At 44.7% G+C, this 17,102-nt stretch overlaps 1 protein-coding gene across 1 annotated transcript in view; it reads left to right on the top strand.

The window, feature by feature from the left end:
* The first annotated feature begins 357 nt into the window (after nucleotides 1-357).
* ENPP1 (ectonucleotide pyrophosphatase/phosphodiesterase 1) overlaps nucleotides 358-17,102 on the top strand; it is a 72,941-nt gene continuing 56,196 nt past the window's right edge. Inside the window, exon 1 of the mRNA XM_026649808.2 lies at nucleotides 358-626. Within this exon, the coding sequence (XP_026505593.1) occupies nucleotides 444-626 (183 nt within the window). The 5' untranslated portion in view covers nucleotides 358-443. The remainder of the gene's footprint in view (nucleotides 627-17,102) is intronic.

Below are 17,102 nucleotides of genomic sequence, written 5' to 3'. Positions count from 1 at the left end.
CAGGGGCTGCAGGGGAAGCCTGGGCACATAAGAGGGGAAAGCTTTTCCAGCCGCAAAGGAAAGCAGCGTGGCTCTCCCTGGTAGCCACCCTCCTCCGCCCGCGTCTATTTGGAGCCACGTTATCTCATTCCCGCAGGCGCGACGCGTTTAGCCACTTGGGACAGGGCGTGGGGGGCGGAAGGGCACGGAGTGGGGCGCCGCGTCCTCCTTGGTGAGAGGCGAGCAGAAAACGGGGCAGCGTAAAGAAGCGCGGAGGGAAACGCCGCCTAATACCAGCAACACCCACAATGCAGACAGCCGCGGGCCGGGAAGCCGCATTGGTTGGAGCGGGAGAGCGGGGGAAGCCGCCAGGCGTGCTCCTGGCCAGCAGGGAGGCGGGGCCGGCCGGGGGCTGCTCTGTCACCCTATTAATAGCGGCGTCCGGAGACAGCGCCGCGGGGACCATGGAGGCAGACGGGAACGCCAAGGGGAGCCTGCCCGGGAAGCGCAGCCTCAGCCACGGAGCGGAGCAGCAGGCGGCGGCGGCTGTGCCCATGATCCCAGCCATGGAGCTCGCCCAGGAGCCGGAGAAAGCAGCGCTTAGAGGCAAAAGCAAGAACCCCAACACCTATACAGTGCTCTCCCTGGTAAGAGGCGAGCGAGGTGCTAGGGGCTCTGGGACAGGTGCCTCTAGAGGGCCGGGTCCCGCTGCTCTGCAGAGGGAGCCAGGAATAGCCACAGGTAGGACTTTAGTCCCCTGCTGCAGCGTCCTGGTGCTCCCCTGCTACACTGGCCATAAGGAGCAGGGCAGCCCCGCTTAGTGGTTACAAAGGTCCCCCTGGTGAGTGCTGAAATTCTGCAGAGGAATAAAAAAGCCTGCTGCTGAGCAACCTCCGCTCCTCTGTCTTTGATTCAGCACCATTTCCCCCCTCTGGAGGGCGTACGGGGAACTAGCAATTAAACCATAACATTCAAGAACACAGAACGAGGTGGTGCTTTAATGTGCATGGCTGATGTAGCCAGTGTGGGTAAGTTAGATATACCCAGGCAGAAATGCCAAGTGCCTCACTTTATCTTGCATTCATTTAACTCTGGATTGAAAAACATCTTGTGCGAAGGGCTTTGCCATGTGCTTCAACAGGGAATTTAAAAAAAAAACCTTCTGTCACAAGCTGAGATCCTCGTAGTCGGAGAACAGGAGGCTGAGCCATGAACTGGGGTTCTAATAGTTGCTCTACTCATTGCCTGGCTTTAGGGGAGTCAGTCAGAGCTCTCCAGGTCCAACCGGGAAATTGACCCATTGTTGTCAATGGTTGTCTGCGGTGGGTCATCCTGTTCTGTAAACGGCTCAACTGTTGGGAGGCACAGAACAGTTTTCAGCACGACCGACTCTTCAAGAACACTCCGAGTGGTAGTGCTGAAAACAGTTTCATCCTGCCTCGATTAGCAGTTCAGAGAGTGTTACACAGTTCTGTCAGAAATTATTTTATCTTCTATTTTTATACGTAATAGCCTATCTGAAAGAGATCCCCCCCCCATCTATTTTCCCTGTTGCATTTAATAGCACTCATTTTCACTGCTTCCTCTCTGAACTCGGTTGGTTTTTCCCTATTGTGGGTGTTTGGCAATGCAACCTGGGAGAGGAAAATAGACAAAACTGTGACTGAAAAATTTGTAGTGGACCAGAAGGTGCAGTACCAGAAACTACTTTTAAATTAATTTTTGAAGTTATGTCAATTAGAAGTTTATGGTGTCCCTTGAAACCATTTTCAGTCCTGTTTCAAGGAGACCCATTGCTGAAAGTGGTTGTTAGTAAAGCATCAGTTCCCTAGTACAGTTGCATCTCCCCTGCTCTCATTTTTGCCATCTGTACAATGAAGATAATAATAACATTCATACCTCACAGGGTTGTTATGAGGCTAAAATGATTAATATATATAAAGAGCTTTGGCATCCTTGGGAGGAAGGCACTATAGAAATACAAAATATTGCTTTTGCTTGTGTGTGCATAAGCAGTAATTTTAAAGTACAGTATGTTAAGGCCTACAGCTTTGAGGTACCTTTTCAAATATATATATGAACTTGCACCCTGTTTGATAATTAGTGCTAACATACAAACACTGCTGACACTTTAAAATGAACTGTGTGCCACCTCACAATTGCCTTTAAAAATCTTTAGCTGTTAGCTGTACATTGATCATATGCATACCTGTCTGATGTGTGAACTGTGCATAATCACTTGTGAGTCTTTTTAAATCTTGTCGTAGGTAGTGTAATTATATTATATGCTAAATTCACCCCAGAGTTTTGGGCAGTTTTTTCTGCTGTAGAACTTACTGGCAACCCCACTGGTGAAAAGCCTTCTCTGTGTGTGTGTGATGGAGGGCGGAAGGAGGTGTGGCATTGGAAGGTGGTTACAGCCATACTCTGGGGTTAACTATAGAAGGTCAGCACAGCCCCAAAATTGCTTGGTGCTTGCTGGAAAGGGCTGATGGTGAAAACTTGGCTCACTTTTTCAAGGCACCTGATTCAAAGCAGGGACTTGAACCTAGCTCTCCCACATCCCATGTGCATATCCTAACCACCAGCTTGTCGCATATGTTGGGGTGTGTGGGTGTCCTCTCACTCTGTTCTGACTCCTGTTCAATCTATTCCACTTTATATTAATAATTTAAATATTAATTGGTCCAGAGAACAAGACACTGACTGTGTACTCCAGTGGTTATGGCATTCACCTAGAACAGAGATTCTCAAACTGTGGTCCGTGGACCACCAGTGGTCCGCGAGCTCCATTCACGTGGTCCACGGGTAGTTCCATCTAAGGTGCATGCCTGGGTGGCCGCACACAAGAGAATGACGGGCCACCCACCTAGATTAGTGGAGCTGCGCAGTCGTGGCTCCACTAATTAGGTGCCTGGACCCTGGAGAAGATGCACATGTAAGGTGAGGTGGTGGCCTGGGGGAAATACGGGGTAAGTAGGAGGGGGCAGTGGAGTGAGAAGAAGGGGTGGGGGGACATGCAGGGCTGTGGCGGCCAGAGAAAGAGGCGACTTTTCCTAGCTCCAGGGCTGCAGCTGCCAGGGAGAGACAGCCCTCCTTCCCAGCCTCAGCTCGGGAGCTGCTGTGGCAGGGGCGAGACCCCACCCACTCCTTCCCAGCCCAGCTTGGGGGCTGCTGCAGCAGGGGAGAGAGGGCACATCCATCGCATTAGAAAGGTAAGACTACTGATAATAAAATATGAGTTGTGTGCTTTTATTTGTAGTACAAAATAACATTAATTATTATTAAGGTTTTTTTTATATAGTGCTTTTATCCAAAGCGCTTTGCAATAGTTAGCTAACGGTACAAACAACATTTGGAAAGATCATTAAGTGGTCCCAGATGAAGACCCTGCTCTCAATCAGGTGTCTAACTTGTGTGATACTGGCTATTGTATTATCTATTTTTGTTTTTTTTCATAGAAACATTTCATAACATTTCTGTTCTGTCCTAATGCCGAATGGGAACATTTTTGATATCTCAACATTTTTCATGGAATGGGAAAACTTTCCCACCCAGTTCTATGCTTACGAGCTTTGGAGAACAAGGATGGACCTAAACATGCTTGAAGGTAACATGTGCTTAAGTGCTCTGCTAAATCAGAGCCCTATTTGCTCAACCAGTGTTTTCCCTCAGACTTGTCACAGTATTCATCCCCCACTGAGGATTACATACATAGAGAGTCTGAAATTTTAAATGAAGCATTTTTGAGTAATCCAAGCACAAATAAAATTTTGGGTTTTTTTTAAATCTCTTTAAAAATATGACTTGCCCTTCACGTTTGCTGCTGTTGCTGACACTCTGATAACTCAGAATAGTCACACACAATTTACAAAACTTTCCAAAAAAATGGGGGTGATGTTAGACTGAGAAAAAGTATGAGTATTTGTAGTCAAAGGGTCCTGAAAAGTGGTGTTAGAAATGAAAGTCTCTCCCTTAAACATGGCTATAATGGAGAGATTGTCTCTCCAGTGCTTTTAGGGAGAATATTTCTAGTTGTAGATGTAACAATATGTGCAATGATTTCATACCCAGCTGTGCTAGGATTTTTATAAATACTGAACAATGCATTTGATTCAGGACTGATGATCAGAGAGCACTTGCATTAAGGTTTTCACTTCTTCAGAAAGCAACAGGGCTCATTTACATTCTCCTCTCTCTAGCTTCAGGTTACTCCCACAGATGTCAATGGGAGTTGTGCATACATAGGGCATCATGTGGCTTGCCCCAGTCACAAGGGTGCAAGGCCCAAATTACAGAAGAACTGCATAGCTTCTGTGTGGAGGGGAACAGGCTATGGGGACTCTACCTGTGGGGTTGGGGTGGTGGTTTCACAAGCCCTTATAAGATGCAGAGCAGTACTTAGCAAAGGTACGCCATACAGGAACGTACAGTGGCTGATGGAGGTTTGTGGACAGAACAAAAAGTGGTGTGGAGTTACACCTCCGTGAACTGGGACTGTATTTGGTTCATTGACTATAAATGTGGGGAGTTCTGTGCTTTGGATGAAAAATATCTCACATGGACCATCCATATGAACCTGAGTCAGAAATGGTCTTTAGCATAAATAGAGGGCCAGATCCTTGGCTGGTGTGAATTGATGTATTCTATTGATTTCTATGGATGGATGTCAGTTTTCTCTAGCTGAAGATCTGGCCCAAAGAGTGAAAAAATTGTTGACTAGTGGCCAGATCATTCTCTCCACTAATGGACTCGGATCAGGGTGGAGGGGGAAAAAATGGCGAGAGACACACTTCTGTGGCATTGTTCCCCTTCCCACCCATTGGTGAAAATCAAGTCTCCATGCTTTTTATTGATCTGTCACCTGCCTTTGATACCATTGATTATGAGTTGTTGTTGACTTGCCTGCACACCCTGATCGGGCTGCTCTTCAGTGGCTTCAGAGAGATCTCCGTGGGTAATTGTGGGCAATTGCTCCTCTCCCCAAAATCTCTCAAGTGTGGTGTGCCACAGGGTGCCATTCTGTCACCTTCCTCCTGAAATAGAATTATTCTACTTAACTGCCGGGGGCAAATTTGTCACGTACACATGGGAGATAGAAGAAGGGCAACATGCAGCGTCAGCTATATCTTAACTCAGGAAGTTCCTTTGAGAGGAAATGTAGCCAAACTCCAAACCTGGAGACAATGGAACTTTCTGTGCCTGCATTCTGTAGATAAGTAACTGCTTGGTTTGCAAAATAACACAAGGGGGGAGCAAGTAGATGAACAATAAGGGGTCATAAGAGGGGCAGATACATGTAGCTTGCTAATTATGTATGGTAATGATAGCAAATTTTGGCCAATCATAGAGCGATAGATTATCATAGTCAACTGCATATAATGCTTTGGTGTAAGTGTTTTCTTTGTTCTTGTTGACTTATGAGCTCGAACCCAATTGCAATTGAAATAAACGGATCGCCCCTCCCGGGGCTCCTTGCTTAATTAGCTGTGTCCGTCTCTCCTTATTCCTCAGCTGGAACGGACAGGAATTTCTATGACACTCCTGAGTCCTGTACAACATGTATATGGGCTATTAATAAGGTTAATAAGACATGAGGTTTGTGTCTTCAGTTTGCTGATGATACTCAACTGTATGTCTCAGTCTCCACCAACTCAGATGATGTGCCTCAATCAGTGTCTACCAGAGATCGGTGCATGGATGAGGGTGAGCTGGCTGAGGCTCAATCCTGACAAGAATTAAGTGATAATGGTGTTTTGAGGGAAACAGATTGAAGAGATGGCAGAAATACTAGCCTCTTTGAGGGAGTTCATCTACCATTAGTGAGCAGGGCTGGAAACTTAGTGGACTCTAGACCACTAGCTACTATTTGATCATACTGCAGCAGTAATCCAGTCAGCTTTTTGCCACCTATGTCTGGGTAGGTGGCTGCAGCCTTTCATTTAGGATGCAGACCTTGCCATTGTTACCTCAAAATTAAACTATTGCAATGTGCTCTACATGGGGCTGCATCTTAAAAACATTTGGTGATTGAAGCTAGTACAGACTGTGGTGGCTTGCTTACTAAGGGCATCTTGCTGGGAGCACATGGTATCAACTCTCAACCTTTACTAGCTGCCTGTTGGTCTCTGGGTTTAGGGGGTTGGTTATGACCTATAAAGCTCTCAGTGGCCTAAAACCGGCTACCCTAAAGGATTACCTCTCTTCCCATACCATACTGACACAGCTCAGGTCAGCATAGAACAAGTTGGATCTCTCTCATTAAAACAGAGTAGGTGGCAGCATGCTCTCTGTGAAGGATCTGGCACTCCGGAACTTGCTTCCTCCCGCCATGGTCCAAAGTAGCTCAAATCTGGTGACCTTCTGGGCATGATGCAAAACATACCTCTTTGCTAGGGAATTTGGAGAGGGCCAAGGGTGTGCTTCCCAGGACGATGAAGGGTGGAAAAGAGGTGTGTGTGTGTGTTGCTGTTGGGGTTTTGCTGGAATACTAAATGTGTAGGTTGCTTAGAATCTTGTATACGCATCTTTTTAATTATTATTTAAATCAAATTAAATAAATATCACAAAGAAGACCTTCCATGAGAACCCGGTGGGGAAGGGAAGGAGTTGGGGATTGCTAGGTCTTCCCCTAGAAATCCATGAAAAAACATATGTAACCTAGTGTTAAGATTATGCTGTCAGGTTGATTATTTTCTTTCCCCCACTGCAATTGGGGATGCACTGGGAGTCACAACCAATGGAGGTGTACATGGGAGGTTACTGTGACTGGGTGAGCCAGGAAGCAGCACAGGGGCTCCAAAGAAATGTCCTTTGCCTCTCACAGAGCACCTGAGTTTGGGTAGATCTTTGGACTGAGTTCTAATTCTGTGGGGAAGCCTCTCCAAGGAGGATGATCACACAGAAACCGAAGTCCAAACTATGGATTTTCCAGTCCTGCACTTAAAACCAACCTACACAATGTGTCTCGGTACTTAATAATTTAGAAGTAAGAAAAAACACGATTGTGAGGAGTCACATTGGGTTTGAGCCAAAAGTCCACTGAAATCATTGGGAATTCTCCTCTCTCTAGCTACTGCCATTGATTTCAGTGGGCTTTGAATTATGCCCTTGTGGTATAATTGTCAGTTCTGCTCCAGTAGCTCTGATTAGAAGATTCAACAAAAGCAGCCCAGAGGCAGTGTGATACAACGTTTAGGGGACAGGGCTGGGACTCAAGAGACCTGGATTCTGTTTTTGACTCTGCCACTGACCTCCTGTGTGATCCAAGGAATGGAAAACCTACCTTATGGGAGGAGACTCAAAGAGCGTGGCTTGTTCAGGCTAACCAAAAGAAGGCTATGGGGAGATAGCATTGTTCTCTATAAATACATCAGAGGGATAAATACCAGGGAGGGAGAGGAGTTACTTAAATTAAACACCAATATGCACACAAGAACAAATGGATATAAACTGGCCATCACGTTTAGGCTCGAAATTAGATGAAGGTTTCTAGCCATCAGAGGAGTGAAGTTCTGGAACATCCTTCCAAGGGGAGCAGTGGGGGCGAAAAACCTGACTGGCTTTAGGACTGAGCGTGATAAGTTTATGGAGGTAATGGTATGATGGGACTGCCTACGATGGCATGTGGCCCATCAGCGACTGCCAGGAGCAAAAATCCCCAACTGCTGGAGATGGGACACTAGATGGGGAGAGCTCTGAGTTACTACAGAGAATTCTTTCCCAGGTATTTGCCTGATGGGTCTTGCCCACATGCTCAGAGTCTAACTGATTGCCATATTTGGGGTCGAGAAGGAATTTCCCCCCAGGTCAGATTGGCTGAGACCCTGGGGATTTTTTTGCCTTCCTCTATAGCAGTGGTTTCCAAACTTGTTCTGCCGCTTGTGCAGGGAAAGCCCCTGGCGGGCTGGGCCGGTTTGTTTACCTGCTGCATCCGCAGGTTCGGCCGATCGCGGCTCCCAGTGGCCACGGTTCACTGCTGCAGGCCAATGGGAGCTGCTGGAAGTGACAGCCAGTATGTCCCTCGGTCTGTGCCGCTTCCAGCAGCTCCCATTGGCCTGGAGCAGCGAACCGTGGCCACTGGGGAGCCGTGATCAGCCAAACCTGCGGACGCGGCAGGTAAACAAACCGGCCCGGCCCGCCAGGGGCTTTCCCTGCACAAGCAGCGGAACAAGTTTGGGAACCACTGCTCTACAGCAAGAGTCACGGGTCACTTGCAGATTTAAACTACCGTAAATAGTGAATTCTAACTTGAAGTCTTTAAACCATGATTTGAAGACTTCAGTCACTCAGCCAGAGATTAGGGGTCTATTACAGGAGTGGGTGAAGTTCTGTGGCCTGCAGTGTACAGGAGGTCGGACTAGATGATCACAATGATCCCTTCTGACTTTAAAGTCTATGAGTGAGTCTATGAATCTTGGGCAAGTCACTTCCCTTCTGAGAATCTGTTTCCACTCCTGTCCTTTGTCTATCTTGTCTTTTTTGACTGTAAGTTCTTTGGGACAAGGACACTCATACTATGGGTTTGTACAGTGCCTAGCGCAATGGGCCCCTGCTTTCCGGTGGGGCTTTCAGGGGCTACTTCAATACAATACATAATAATAATAGTAATGTTGTTGATATCCACAAAATTTCTAAAGGATGCCCCTGAAAAGTAATAAGTAGACAAAACAGAAGGTCAGAGTAACTAATGCTGGGATACCAAATGGAGTTTAAAATTGCTATTTCAGACTACCCATTAAAGCTCCATGATATGCTGAATTTTGAAATTTTATGTGCTCTGGGGGGGGGGGGGGGGGGGGGTCTCAGTTAAAAATATTGCTGGTCTTCCTGAAGTATTCTTTTATTTTGCAAGTAAGGTGAATAGCAATATGTCGGAACAAGGACATTATGTAATAATTTTTTTGCCTTTGTTTTTGCAACATTACAACTTTCCTGCTTCAACAATAATTTTATGTTTGAATTTTAAAGGTGTTAATTTTTTTATTGTAAAAAAATAAATAAAAAGTACCAGTTTCAAATTGAATGGGTCCGCTGATTCCTTTTTTATTATATCCCCCAACATGTCTATGTACACTGTTACCCACTCTATTTAATTAAAATGAGAAAATATTAACTTTTAGGAGTTTTAAGAACACAGTCACTTTTGATTTTGTTTTTCTGGTAATCTCATTTTCCAAAGGTGGCTTTGAATATAACACAGCCTATAGAATTTGTTTTAGCTCCTCATTAAGCTTATAGAAATCGTGTGTGTGGTGTACAATTTCTATACTTTTGGATCAGAAGGTGTGTGTGTGGTGGGTATTGGAGTTGGGTGTTGGAGAGACAAGAAGTTAAGGAGTAATCCTTCTCCTTCAGAGCAGGGAAAATCTAGGAAAGCTAATTGTTCCTCTAAGTTATGACCCTTTTTAGCTCTATTTATTTTTCAGTTTTTACTTGCTCAAATGAAATAGCTATCCCACATATCTGATGGTAGAGGGCAAGTACTGATGCGAAGTTGAAACATTATTTGAAGGAGTACTGCTTGGAGCTGAGGCTTTGTTTATATTTAGAAAGTTGATTGGTTCATTTGGATAGGGTATTAGTCTGGGTTCCGTTTCCTGCTCTGCCACAGCCTTCATGTATGACTGTGGGAAAATTAGTCACTTAGTCTCTCTGGGTATGTCTACACTGCAGTAAAAGATTCATGGCACAGCGATGGCTGGCCCAGGTCAGCTGACGACCCAGGCTCATAGGGTTTTAAAATTGCAGTGTAGACATTCAGGCTTGGGCTGGAGCCTGGGCTCTGACACCCTGTGAGGTGGGAGGGTCTCAGAGGCCAGGCTTTAGCCCAAGCCTGAACGTTTACACTGCTATTTTTGGCCCTGCAGCTGGAGCCCTGTGAGCCGGAGTTAGCTGACCAGCTGACCCGGGCTCTGAGACTTGGTGCGACTGTTTTTTTGTCTCAGTATAGACACATCCACTGTGTCTCAGTTATTTATCTGTAAAATTGGGACAATAGACATTTTCTATCTCAAAGGGGTGTTGTGAGGTTCTCAGATACCAGAGTAATGGGGTCCATATAAATATTTTGGTTTGCTATACCTGCATTAGGGGTTATAATTAGATACACTGCTGCAACTTTTCCAATATAGATGAGGTCTGAAAGAGATAAAAATCTAGTTCATGCAAGGCTTACTTCTGATTTATTGCTGAGTCAAATTCTTCCTTGGAGTAACTCTACTGACATCAGTGGAAACTCATAAGGGGTGAATTGTTCCAGTTTGTTTTGCCATGGAAGCTGGATATCTGCTGAATTAGGTAAAAATTACAGAGAATGACAATATAGTTGTGGGAGCAGGCTCAAAATTCTTCCAGGTTTTTCAAAACTTTACTATTGACTTGCCACTAGCCATCAGTATGTGCTCCAAATAAACAATATGGGTGAATTAAATGGGAGTATTAGCATTAACTTCAATGGGGCTAGGACATCTCTCCATATTTTTACATAGGCTTTCCTAGCTAGATATCATAAATTAGGATATCAGGCCAGTTCCAAGTTAGTGTGTTTAACATTTTGAACATATAAAGCACTATATAAGCATTATTATTATGGTTACAAATAGGTTGGGTGAACCTTACAAAGTAACTTTTGTGAACATTAGTTCAAATAAAGAATGCAAAATTCAATGGCATTTCCAGTCTCTCTGTGGACATTCAGATGAGCTGCCAGACAAAATGTCACAAATATTAATGCAAATACATATTTATAGTAACTCCTCGCTTAACATTGTAGTTACGTTCCTGAAAAATGCTACTTTAAGCGAAACAATGTTAAGCAAATCCAATTTCCCCATAAGAAGTAAGGTAAATGGGGTTAGGTTCCAGGGAAACTTTTTTACATATATACACACATACTATATACAGTATAAGTTTTAAACAAACAATTTAATACTGTACACAGCAATGATGATTGTGAAGCTTGGTTGAGGTGGTGGAGCAAGAGGGTGGGATATTTCCTAGGGAATGCCTTGCTGCTAAATGATCAACTAACACTCGGCTGATCTATCAAGGGTTAACACATTGTTGTTAATGTAGCCTCATGCTCTACAAGGCAGCACAAATGGAGGGAGGGGAGACAGCATGGCAGAGAGAGACAGACACACATACCCTGTGTGTGAGAGAGAGACACGCATTGCCCCTTTAAGCATGCTGACCCCACTCTAAGTACACTGCCTTTTTAAGTAGATCAGCAAGTTGAGACAGCAGCTGCTGCCAGCAACTTTCCTCCATCCTGAGCCCTGTCCTGTGTCCCCCCCCCCCCTCACCCCCTGCTCTGTGGAGATCCGGTAAAGGAGCTGGGGGGGATGGCAGGAGGGGAAGGGAGGGGGACACCCTGACATTAGCACCCTTCTTCCCTCTTCCCTCTTTCCCTCTCCCCCTCCCCCCGCACAGCAAGCAGGAGGCTCCCGGGAGCAGCTCCAAGGCAGAGGATAGGCGCAGCACATGGCAGTGGGGGGAGGGACACCTGAACTGCTGGCAATTGATAGCCTGCTGGGTGGCTGCCTCACAGGGAACTTAGGGGAGCTGATAGGGGGGCTGCCGGCCCACCCTGGTTCCAAGCGCCCACCAGCTAGCTTCAACCGGCTGCTCTTTCTGCAAGCAGTGGACAAAGCAGGCGGCTGCCAAACAGCGTTATAAGGGTGCATTGCGCAACTTTAAACGAACTTGTTCTCTAATTGATCAGCAACGTAACAACGTTAATCGGGGCGACATTAAGTGAGGAGTTACTGTACATAATTTTATGCTGGAAATTCATGTAGCAATCTTACGGTATGTCTACACTACAGGATTAATCCGAATTTAGATAATTCGAATTTAGGAAAGAGGTTGTATAAATTCGATTGTGCGCGGCCACACTAAGCACCTTAATTCGGTTTTAAACCATATTAATTCGGTGGTGTGCGGCCACACTACCCCATTAACTTAAACACAGTAATTCGGTGGTGTGCGTCCACACTAACCCTAATTCGAATTAACAAAATCGATTTAGGCGCTACTCCGTTCGTCGAGGTGGAGTACAGAAATCGATTTAAAGGGCCCTTTAATTCGAATTAACTGGCTCTGTAGTGTGGACGGGTGAAGGGTTAATTCGGATTAAGGCAGCTAAATCCGAATTAAGGTCCTAGTGTAGACCAGGCCTTAGAAACTGCTGGTGGATTTAAGTCATCAATTTAGGAAATAGAAGCAATAGTTTTTGATGACCGGTCACACAACATGAAAAGCTAACTATGTGTAGCGAATACTTGAAATAATAGTCACAGTTAACTGTTGTTGAACAATCCAGATGTGGAAATGTGTTCTCATACACTATTTGTCTAGATGATAGTGATAAAACTGCCTGTGTTTTGTCCATATTAAAACTCCTATAATTCTTACTGTCAGTGGAGCTGCACTGGTGTTAGAAATGGTGGGAAATTTTAGGAAAAAATGACTAATGTAGAGAAGACTGTTTTGCCATAGAGCACTGTTTTACCATCTGAGTCATTGGCCTAACTGTATAAACTCTTTGAGAGAGGCAAAATAGGTGAGGTAATATCTTTCTTGGACCAGCTTCTGTCCGTGGAAAGTTCAAGCTTTCGAGATACACAGAGCTCTTATTCAGGTCTGGGGAAGGAAGCTGAGTGTCTGAGCTAAAAATAAGTTGGGACAGATTCAGGGTGGATTTGATTTGAATCATGATTTAAATCACTAGTCAGGAAAACTTGATTTAATCGTGGATTTCTACATAAAAGTGCATTCTTGTTGGTTGTTATAACCTTAATACATATTCTTCACAACTCAGAGATAGATGTAGGTTTCATTTTTAGAAGGTACACACTATACATTTTTAAAGTGATTTATTTTGAAAACTTTTCAGATTAGTTTTACAGCTATATCAGAAAACGAATGTTTGGTTATTTCATTTACCAAAGGTAATTGAAGCAGATATTTATGAAGTCACTGGGAGGTAAACTATCTCCAATTCAACAGGTTAATCATTAATATTTGGAGGATTTTCTTGCCATGCTGCATTAGGAGGAGAACATCACCGGACAGACATTTCAATTGTTTTATTTAACTAAAACAACAACGTTATGTATTCTGGATTTTTTTCTTCAACAGCAAACATAATATTTTAACAAAACAAGCATATGAATTTTTGAATTTAGTTAAACATTCAAGTTTTTTAAAATCAGGTTTGTTTTTGTTAAAATTGGTTTTTAACTAAAATAGTTAAATGGAATATTTTTTAAAAAACAAAAAAAAAATTAAATTGACTGTCAGCCAGGTCAACATGAGAAACTTAATATTGATTTCTGCAGCTAACTCAGTCGTCTTCACCTTCATTTTCCTGTTTGTTCATAATCTGGAAAAGAAAAACAAGCTTTCATGCTTTTTCAGGTCCCAAACATTTTCTCAATTTGGAACGAATTAGCCTAAAGGAAGAAAATATTCTACACCGGCAGAAGAAGCTCCTGCTGTTAAAAGTAATATTATCACTTCAACAGTCTCTCAATCCAACTGCTTACATGACTTCCACCAGTTCACTGGTGTGACTTTCTTTAAAACATCATCAGCAAACATATATTTCTTGAATGGTTCACCCTTAGCTCTGAAGTTTATTATAGTTGGCATTATGGAGGGATGATTGCTGGCTGTCCATGTCATAGCCAACTCCTCTTCTTCGGCAGTTAAGGTTTGACCCTGGTACCGAGTATTGAGAATATTTGCAAGAAAATGAGCTGGAGATAGTGCTTGTCCCATTCGTTTTTTTTAATGCTTGTAATTTAACTCTGTCATTGCATATTACTCTTTTAAAGATCTGACTCAGTTCCTTCCAAATTTCAACAGCATCAGCAATAAAACAGCTATTTCCCTGCATTTTGTTCGAGGCTACAAAAATAGGTTTCAGGGTACTTGGCATGTGTTCAACATTTCTCTTAAGCCCAATGTTGAGACCTTTGGCTGTGACAGTGCCATCTATTTTTTCACAATTTTGTTCACAAACTATCATCAGATTAGGCCAGTTCTTAATATAGTGCTCAAAACAGTCCACTATTGAGTTCCATCCAGGGTCGGCTCTAACTTTTTTACTGCCCCAAGCAGCAAAAAAAAGCCCCCCCCCCCCGCCGGCCGCGCCGCGCCCCCCCCCCCGCCGCGCGCCGCCCCCCCCCACCGAGTGTTAAAGACTGTTTAAACTCTTTGAGTAAGGCCATGTCTACAGTACCACTTTTGTCAGCAAAACTTATGTCACTCAGGGGTGTGAAAAAATACCCTCCTGAGCCATATAAGTTTCGTCCCCATATGTGGTAGTGTGCACAGCTTTATGTTGGTAAGAGAGCTTCTCCTACCAACATAGCACTGCCTGTAGGGGTCTGTTTAATTATGTTGACGGGAGAGCCCTCTCCCGTTGGCATAGAGCAGCTACATGAGAGATCTTCCAGTGATGCAGCTGCATCAGTTCAGCTGTGCTGCTGTAAGATCTCTGGTGTATACATAGCCTTAATCAGAGAAATAGAAGGCAGGGGAAATGAGAGGGGTGGACAAGGTGGGTGAGGTAATATCTTTTATTGGGCCAACGAACTCCACAGAGCTCTTCTTCACCTCTTTAGGTGTACAAGTTTTATGATGTAATCATAAAAAAACAAGAGAAAAGCACAATAGCAGCATTTTCGAATGCCTCTTACATAGGGTTGCCAACAGTCCCTTATAACAAGGGACGTCCCCTATTTTTTCATCTCTGTGCAACAAGATCAGGAGTTGCTGAGCTTCAAAAAGCAGTAAGAAACACCCCAGTGAGTGTAGGTGAGTACTTTTTATTATTAATAAATACAATTAATAATAATTATAATATTGGTAGGAGGGGTGGGGCAGGAGTGCTAAGAAAACAGTTCCATGTTTTTGAAATACAGTGTTGGAAATACATAAGGCTACATTTCTAGAGCATTTTATTAATGTGCAGTGTAATAATATATAGGATCAAAATCACTTATTATATATGCAAAACATGGCAAGGTTCAAACTAAGAAGGAATGTGGTGGGCCAGATCTTAGGCCCTGCTCTGGCTGTTTTGCTGTGCTCTGGCAGTGCAAAGTGGCCAACCCCCCTCCACAGGGATTCTACCTTTGTCCTCAGTGGGTATAGACCAGCTGTAGTGGTGTCTATACCATACTTTTGGCCTCTGGGTAGGGGGGATGGCCAAAGGAATTCCTATGGTTTGCCGATGCCCTGCTACTAGAATGACCCCTGGGGATTATGGGCAGCTGGGTGTACTATAAATCAGAACAACCTTCAGGCTTATGCTGGAGACTGGTTTTAGGACAAGAAGAGTGTAACGGTGACTTAAGGCCACATTTCCTGTTACTTCTGCCTCCATTCATGCACAGAATGCAGCTTGGCTGGACTAGAGGTATAGGCTCAGCGTAGGACTGGCAGTACATTTACACATGCTGCTATGTATTATGTTATAACTATTGAAAGCAGGTGGTATGCAATGCTCTTTGTTTTTTCTTTGGTTATGATTCACTATTGTTGGGATTTAGGGTGACCAGCTGTGTCTGGTTTTCAACCGGAACATCTGTCAAAAAGGGACCTTGGCGGCTCCGGTCAGCACCGCCGATCGGGTCATTACAAATCTGGTTGGTGGTGCTGTGGAGCTAAAGCAGGCTAGTCCCTACCTGTCCTGGCTCCGTGCTGCACCCTGGAAGTGGCCAGCGGGTCCGGCTCCTAGGTGGGAGGGCCATGAGGCTCGGTGCTGCCCGAGCACCGGCTCCGCACTCCCGTTGGCCGGGAACCACTGCCAATGGGATCTGCAGGGGTGGTGCCTGCGGGCAAGAGCAGTGCATAGAGCTGCCTGAGTGCCTCCGCCTAGAAGCTGGACCTGCCGACTGGCAGGAAGCCTGCCGTAGCCCTCACCGCTGCGCCGCTGACTGGGAGCTGACGGAGGTAAGCCCGTGCCCCAACCCCCTGCCCCAGCCTAGAGCCCCCTCCCATACCCTGAACCCCTCTGCCCCACCCCACCCCAGCCTGCAGGCCCCTCCTGCACCCCAAACCTATATCCCCAGCCCCACCCCAGAGCCCGCACCCCCCGAAGGAGCCCTCACCCCCCGGACCCCAACTCCCTGCCTCAACCTGCAGCCCACTCCCACACCCTGAACCCTGAAATCAGTTTGTCATCTCTCTGGCTGCCAAAGCAGTCTCTGACGTCTCTGTGTTTAAGTATTTAGAAAGCTTTGTATGTCAGTGTCTCCCACAGGTAAATGTAAAGAAATGTCCCATCATACGAAAAGTTATCACTCGTTGGTAAACTCCCTAAAGGCTGTTTATAATGGCTCACAATGACTTCAGCTACTTTTAAGGGTTCTTCCCCCTTGAATGACCTTAGGTGGAAATAGCGTGCAATAATAGTCCTGGAATGTTCCGTTTAGATGCTAATAATAGTTTTGGGAGTGTTAAGTTTAGATGCCAAGACTCCATGTTTCTTTGTGAAACAGAACTAACTATGTACATCTGTTAAAATAACCCTCCCTTTTCAGTTCAAAGGAGGTTGTAGACATGCAAACTTCAGCTTGCGCCTGATGTTTTTGCATATTGCTGTAAGGATAATCCAGCCGCTTCAAATGCATTGCTTTAGGGCAGTGGTTCTTAACCTTTACTGCAGCCTGCACCCCTTTGGTTCTCAAAATATGTTCTCGCACCACTTATCAAAAATCAAAATATGTTCTTGCACCCCTTAAACCTAGATATATTTTTGTTTGTATATTCCAGTAATCATTAAAAAATGCATAATGTTAATAAATACATAGGTTTGATGAAACAAAGTAGTTGTACTTACGTGCCTGTGCTTAATTTGTGTTTTCAATGACTTACTTTCTAAAAATATCTGGCATGTCTCGCACCCCCAGAAAGGGCATCTCGCACCCCCAGGGAGTGCATGCACCCCAGGTTAAGAACCACTGCTTTAAGGTAACCAGGATTACCAAATGTGCAGCTCCCACACCTCTGATTTGCAAGCACTCTCTAGTGGTCAGACAGAATCAGTGTGTTGACTTTAACACCTGACCTCCAACCTCACACTCTCTCCATTCCCAAGATGGTAGATT

This window comes from Terrapene carolina, unplaced genomic scaffold, assembly GCF_002925995.2.
Source record: "Terrapene carolina triunguis isolate 2854851 unplaced genomic scaffold, T_m_triunguis-2.0 Scaffold85, whole genome shotgun sequence".
In the NCBI taxonomy this organism is placed as follows: Eukaryota; Metazoa; Chordata; order Testudines; family Emydidae; genus Terrapene; species Terrapene triunguis.
Note: the sequence above shows the minus strand (reverse complement) of the source record. Positions and strands in the feature narration are given on the sequence as shown.